At 43.3% G+C, this 7485-nt stretch overlaps 1 protein-coding gene across 1 annotated transcript; it reads right to left on the bottom strand.

Annotated features, from left to right (window-relative positions):
• Positions 1 to 1078: 1078 nt before the first annotated feature.
• On the bottom strand, positions 1079 to 6580 carry LOC125536710 (probable serine/threonine-protein kinase abkC). Its single transcript, XM_048699952.1, has 6 exons — positions 6216 to 6580; positions 4307 to 5660; positions 3846 to 4115; positions 2789 to 2944; positions 1876 to 2013; positions 1079 to 1394 (listed from the first exon to the last, which is right to left on the bottom strand). Exons 1-5 carry the CDS (start codon positions 6563 to 6565, stop codon positions 1909 to 1911), a joined length of 2235 nt encoding a protein of 744 aa, XP_048555909.1. The 5' UTR covers positions 6566 to 6580; the 3' UTR covers positions 1079 to 1394; positions 1876 to 1908.
• Positions 6581 to 7485: the final 905 nt, after the last annotated feature.

The raw sequence follows: 7485 nt of genomic DNA, 5'->3' as shown, positions 1-7485 counted from the left end.
GGCAAAGGTGAACGCATGGGCATCGTGCGACGCTAATATGGTTGGGTGTGCCCACTATGCGAGGCAGCGGGCGTGATAGACAGCGGCTGCCCTCATGGCGGAGTCGCATTCTTTGGCGCCCAGTATGGTGCACTAGTCCAGGCGCCTCAACCGCATCATGCTGAACATTGGCAGATCCATCATTGGTCTCACACCCATGACACCATGAAGGTTTCGGACTCCAACGAGAAAAAGTAGGGCATGGAGACGACGGCGCCTTGAGTCCATGAGGCAGTGTGTGTCACATGTCCTACTCTACCTCGTCAGCGACCGAATGAATACTTTGAGAGACGCAGCCGGCCGCTGGACATGGGCACGGCGGAGTGAGATGAGCTTCGCTTAGATTAGATTTTACATTGCATGTAATATTATGAATTTAAGGTTTTTTTAATTAAGGCATGTAGAAGAGATTATTTGCGGACTGTCGTATATGCTCTGAGGTCTTGCACAGGACGTAGGACGTAACGGCCAGACGGAGCGAACAAAGTCGCTAGCTTTCCGGGCCATGGAAAAGCCTGTTCAGTCCAATCACCAAAGTTTACTCCGAGGCGTCAACATGATAAGTCACTACTTCCGCCTGTTCACAAATATAAGGATGTAGTAATATATATATATATATATATATATATATATATATATATATATATATATATATATTTTACCCCTATATTTTACTATATTTGTTCATTTATTTCAGTTCATGTAGTCCATATTGAAATATCCAAAACATCTTATATTTGAACGGGCAGAACTAGCTTAGAAACAAACAATTGAAGTTGGCGATCAAATCCACAATTGAAGTTGCCGAAATTGCACCAGTTACGGGTTTCACAGAAAACGTAAAAAGTACTCACTCTGTAAACTAATATAAGAGCGTTTAGATCACTATTTTAGTAATCTAAACACTCTTATATTAGTTTACGGAGGAAGTATAGCTTAGACATTCACAGCCATGGTCTTCCGAATCCAAACTTTACATCGGGACAGCACGCCTGCAAGTACGTGATCCTCAAAAAAAAAAAACTGCAAGTACGAAGGATTAACATGGAATTAAAATTCACACTACCCTGCAACGTAGTTTATGATAGTTATCATGTAACTACATCTAGAAAGAGATTTGATGGATTACAGAACCCCGTGACTGAATCAGCCCAAGGCGGCGGCCAAAATTTTCGCACTGAAGGTTGTCAAACTGTACCCAGTGCAGTAAGTTGCATCTAATACTACTTTCAGAAAGGAGGGAGAACAAGTGCGTAGCAGCATTGAGTGTTACTTTAATTTGCCTCACGAGTTAGGCATTCCAACTTCTGTCCCATGCAGTCGTCATCTTTCACTGATGCCGTGTTTGGGATAATCTGCCAAAAGATATGCAACAGATATCAGAATTGCGAGCGGATGAACATCCTAGTTGCAAGTTTGAAATTCCATTTTATCATGCAAGATCGGATGGAAACAATGTACATGTAAAACAGCAGATATGAGAACTATGGTTCTGATATACAAGCTGGTGCACACAGGATAAGTTGATGGTCTGCACCAAATTTCAGCAGTAAACTACCTAAAAGGCGCGAGGAACTGTTTGATTTCTACACCAAATTTCGGCAGCAACTAACAAAAGGCCGGAGGCACTGTTATTACGTGCCATATAGAATTAGTGTGAAAATCAACTGCAGCGTTGGGTAAGAATCCATAGCTCGAAACTCAAATGAGCTTATTCCATGGGCTGGGGTTTTTGCGCCAACATCATATTTCAAGTGCTTGTGCTAAAAGGTTGGTTAGCACAAAACAATGGTGCACTTTTGAACGACAGAATACATGTTATAAAAATCACATTACCTGATCCTTGTACTCTGACAACTGAAAAATGGTTTATCCAAAATAATCTGGTGGTGGTTGTTTAACTTCCTTCTCTATTAGTAGAGTCTTCAATGTTTCCATGATATCAAAGCGTGGGTCTAGCTTGCGTTGCCACCCCTACAGTAGAATGAATAGCCATGGTAAGTATAATATCCATCTTCCTAATTCCTGTAAGGGCATACAGATACTATGCACAGTGTATTGTACTCCCTCCGTTCCTAAATACTTGTCTTTCTAGACATTTCAAATGACTACTACATACGGATGTATGTAGACATATTTTAGAGTGTAGATTCACTCATTTTGCTCCGTATGTAGTCACTTGTTGAAATGCCTAGAAAGACAAGTATTTAGGAACGGAGGGAGTAGCTTGTAGTATAGCATAGAAAAGGGTGGTCAGCAACCAAACTGACTAGACCCTGTAAACTAGTTCTATTTCCTTAGGTAAGTTCCATTAAGCATAAAACATACTCCCTCTGTCCCATAATATAAGAGCGTTTTTGACACTACACTAGTGTCAAAAAACGCTCTTATATTATGGGACGGAGGGAGTATAATGTAGTGATGATGAAAATTAAATCAACCCTGGAAGTTACTACCTCTGGTTGAAAATACACGATCCAGTCTTTATGAGGATTTTTTCATAATATAGTTTTTTATGTATTTTCACAATTTTATATAATGGTCAAAGTAGCATGATAGCCGACTGTGCCCAAACTGTCGTCTACATCATCTTTCTTGAACAAAGAAAGTATTTAAAAATTAATTTGTCAAATGAGGAAAACAACAAAGATCGTTATAAAGACGTCAAATTTCCTTCTGTACACAGTATAATAACCGAAACATAGCAAGTATATTGATATCAATTTAAAGTTTTACAACAGTGCATTACCTCAAGAACCAAAATGGTCACCATTACAGTACAGATGTTGCCATCAATGTTGACTTTGTGGCGACGAACTGTGTCGAGCAATTGATGCATGCATTCGACAGGATGAAATACGTCTCCCTCCGGTGTTCCCCAGAACGTAAATGTCTTATCCAATTCCTACCATGACCAAAAAATATTAGTACTGTTATTCAAGGGAAAAAATGTGTAGAAACATCAGGATTGTGCAATCTGTAGTATAGCAGAATATTTCAGAAGACAAGACGAAACCCTCAAAGACTAGATAAAAAGTACAGGTTCCTATCAATGCGTGAAAACTGATTCTGCGCCCAATTATTTATCCCCTGGTCAATGCATGCAGCTACCAGAGAAGGACCATTAGGCCCAGATTAAATTAATGTAGAAACAACTAATCAACACAATTTTCTCAAAAAAAAAACTAACAATAGTGATTAGCAACTTTGAGCTCCGAATCTGAGGCCAAAATAGTCATATTGAGTTGCACAAGGCCACAAGCATGTTATTGATTGGGAGATACAGCAATGGACACAAAATTGAAGCTAGACTGCTTGGGTGGAAAATACGTTATGCAAATAGATAATAAAAGATACAAAAGCTAGTACTGAAGCCAACATATCTGGACTGCACTGCATCTAAGCTGAAGGGAGAAAGACATGAACCTAAAATCCCTGAGCTAACAAGAGGGCAAGGATCCTTCAAAATCCCTTATATTGGCATAGGTCAGGCAAGAGTAACCCAAGCAAACCAGTTAAATATTGTGTTAACACACCCCAAATCCTACTATTAGATGACATATTCTTTAGCATATAAATCATTTCGAACTCTCCATGAAAATGCATGATATTGTATATAATCATAATGTCTGTATATGCAGGCACCCAGATGTTATGTACAAGAACGAATAAATGTACATATAATATACGATGGATGACATCTGATGGCCATAATGAAGGTAGCTGCACTTAAACATCGCATATCAAGTAAAGAACTATCAAATCTGATTAAGATCTAAATATTGCCTACAAGTTTCATGCTTTACCTCAGTAAAGGCTGCTGGATTTGGACAGCTCTGGTTATCTGATAATCGTAACGTACACTTAGCAGCCGTACGACCATCTCTGATAGCAACCGCCTTGAAGAATTGTTTTAAGTTATCACGGTCAGCTACTGAGAGCTCAGCAGTCATGCCAACATCAAGAAAAACAATATGGGGCTTAGATCTGAAAAACGTTTTCCTCTTATTCTTGGTCTCGTTTAGACGGACAAGAATGTTTCCCGGGTGCATATCCGCGTGAATAAAATTGTCCTCCTGTAGAAACAGGGAAGAATGATAAAGAATAATTCAGTGGCTGAATTATACTGGGAATATATCAGATAAACAATTAACAACAGATCATACTTCTAAGGCTAACCATGGTGCTATATGGCTATACCAATCGCCAGTAAACCACCACTCAGGGGAAAAGAGAAAAACAGGAAACAAATAAAAGACGTGCATACCAGAAGCATCTTCAAAAATGCATATGTCCCAATGTGGGCAAGGTCCTTCTTCATCCGAGAATTTCCTTCAGTTTCATCCACAAAACGAGCAACACTTTCTCCATTCTCAAATGACTCGATAAGGACAGCTGGATGGACAAGTGGGTACAATGGTTCTGGGAATGAAACATGTCTCCATCTACGGAAGTTGTGTCTGAAACGATGCAAATTAGAAGCTTCCCTAGAAAGGTCAACTTGAGACATCATGAAAACTGCAAACTGGCGGACGCTCTCATCCAGCCTTAGCCAGCTCAATCCAGGGACGGCGTTCGAAACTTTTGCCATAAAATTGATGAGTAAGAAGTCCTTCTTGATTGATTCCCCCACACCAGGATGCCTCACCTTAACTGCAACATGCTTTACAGGATGTTGATCTCTTTTCTTTTTTCTGGTCGAGTTCGAGTCAGGACGATCTTTTAATGTGGCCCGATGTATTTGTGCAATGCTTCCAGAAGCTACAGGATTCTCTTCAAAAGTTTCAAATATTTCAGATAGCTTACGGCCAAATGCCTTCTCAATAGAAGCTTTGCTGTAAGCAAAGCCATGCACCGGAGCTCCGCTGTGAAGCTTTGCAAGCTCAACACAGAGATCACTTGGAAAAAGATCAGGGCGAGTTGCAGCCCATTGACCCCACTTAATGAATGCTGGCCCCGCCTTTTCAAGCGTACGACGTACAAGAGAAAGCCACCTTCTTCTAAATTCTATACTTAAACTATCAGCAAATGGAGCTAATGCAGTTGCAGGGAAGAACAGGAATGCCAAATGAACTGCTCTTATAAACAAAGTGATACCCTCCCAGACTGACCTAGCCATGGCTGACAGCAACTCGCCAGTATCTCGTGTCCTCGTGACAATGCCTTCCATTTTGGGCATGTATGGCCGTGAGTCTGCCAGGACAGGCTGCGACAATGCCATCTTCCCAAAAGCTAAAGCCACGACCCCAGGGATGATATGTGATCTCGTTAAGGACAGAGTTAGCGCACAGGCTGCTCGGCTCAGCAACGGGAATCGGGGACCACTATACGAGTACATATGACTGGGCCGCTTCAACGTCAATTGGCCTTGCTGTCTTGCGGATGAATTTGACACTGCCCCAGAGAGGGAACCATAGCCTCTGGAAAACCTTTTTCTATAGTTGTGATCCTCAACTTTCTTTCTGACAATGTCCTTGTAATGTGAGAACATTCTAGAGAAGACGGGTGGGATATTTCGCCTTGTTGACAAGCCATTGTCCCTCACTGTTGCGTAGTAACCACTGGCGTGACTCGACTGGGACAAACGGGCTGTCCGCCTATTTGTTCCGGTTGTCAACAGCCTGCTCACAAATGTAAGAGCACAACATCAAATATTGCAAGTTTCCAAGCTTATCTGACACTTGCAGGGTGAAATTTAAAACTCAATTGTACAGCAGAAGCAATGTAGTTCAGGTAATCATCTCATAACTTCCCCCAAAATACTAGCCATTTTATTTATCCAGCATATATGGAATCAAATTGCAAACTTCGACAATGCATTCATTCATGAAGCATCAAAGTTTCAAACTAATTATCTAGGCCAACGTAACGGTATGGACACGTGTTCAGGCATAGTATGTGGCAGAATTGACATATTTAAGCTAGATTTGAATCCCAATTGATCACAGTAATAACAAACCCCAAATTCCAAACTACAACAGCTTCCGATTCCACGCGAGCAACTCACAATAAAATATATTCGTACACAGTTGAGCGCATTGTACCATATATAAATCGGCAAACGAATTCAGCAAAGCCGTGTCGTTTTCAGTCTGAAAACTCCCCAAGAAGATCCACCTTCCCCTCTACAAGAACCGCCGACATAAACGGAGAGACGAGAAGAAGAAGAAACGCACCTCTCACCGACCGACAGTAGGCGCAGCATCGGGTTCACCGCACCAGGTCGCCGGAGAGCATGCCAGCCACCGCCAAAACCCCAGGAGAGCCCGTCCACGCAAGGGCGGACCAGACCGAACCCCCGGAGGGCGGAGCGGAGAGGAGACTCGGGACCGGAGCCGCGATCCGCGGGGCCGAGGGAGGCGGGGCGCGGCGGCGGCGGCGGCGGCGGCGGGAGGGATTGGAACTGAGATGCGACGGTGTGGGGTTCGGAGGCGACGACGGCTCTGCTTTTGCTTCCCCTGCTTTGCGATATTTGTTTGCTGTCCACGCTGGTGCCTCCTCGGTCCTTTCTTGGAGAAGAGGGCATCCACGAGGGTTTATTCGCCCGCTCCAAGTCGCCGGGGGCACGGGCGTGGCCGACCTGGACTCGTTGTCGATGTAACGGTCGTAGGGTTCGGGTCGGAAGGAAGTTCGGCCCACGGCCGACTTGCCTTGCTTGAAGGAGCGGGCCTGGTCGTAATTAACGAGGACGTTGTGTAGTTGGCAACTTGGCTTGTGTCTCAGAAAAAAAAAGTTGGCAACTTGGGCATTGGACTACGGTGCAATTTAGAGGCAAGGAAGCAAATTCGTGTTTGTAAAGCCAAAAGAGCCGTGTACGCTGTGCTAATTGTTGTGCTCGACATAAGTTTTTTTCTTTCACCCGCAAAAAAAAGAAAACTTATGACGTGTACTACTACTTGGCAACTTGTCATAATTACCTCGCGCTGCACCGATCGGTTGGGTTAAAGGGCATTTCAACGACATCTGAAAGCTTGGGAGGTAGTCCAGGAGCGGATGTAGATTGTGGTCTGCATCGACGACATCTGGAAGACGGAATATCTACTGGGTTCGTGGTTTGTGGATGGAAGGTATGGTTTCCTCCTTTGGCGTCTTAGTCGTGGTGGAGTGCCAGATCTGGAGTTCGATGGCGTGTCCGGGGTGTTGCCCCGGTCTGATTCGTTTAACGGCAAGGACTTCACTTTTGGTGAGCCACTTTGGAGGTCCGCAAAGTTGCATATCAGCGATGGAGCCGCGTCGAGCTCGGGTGGGGTGGTGATTCGTCATTCTTTTTTTCGGTGGCTGCTGTGGTGGTGCCGAAAGCAGTTGACGAGCGTTGGTGTCAAGCTCAGAGATGTTCTACTATCTTTTCAGTATTGTCATGTCGGTCTTTACGTGATTTGTACTTTGTTCTTTATGATATGAATGAGACATATATGTAAAAAAAAAATCTCGTCTACATACGCCGCT

This window comes from Triticum urartu, chromosome 2, assembly GCF_003073215.2.
Source record: "Triticum urartu cultivar G1812 chromosome 2, Tu2.1, whole genome shotgun sequence".
NCBI lineage: Eukaryota > Viridiplantae > Streptophyta > Magnoliopsida > Poales > Poaceae > Triticum > Triticum urartu.
The sequence above is the reverse complement of the archived record's forward strand: the minus strand, read 5'-3'. Positions and strand labels throughout refer to the sequence as shown.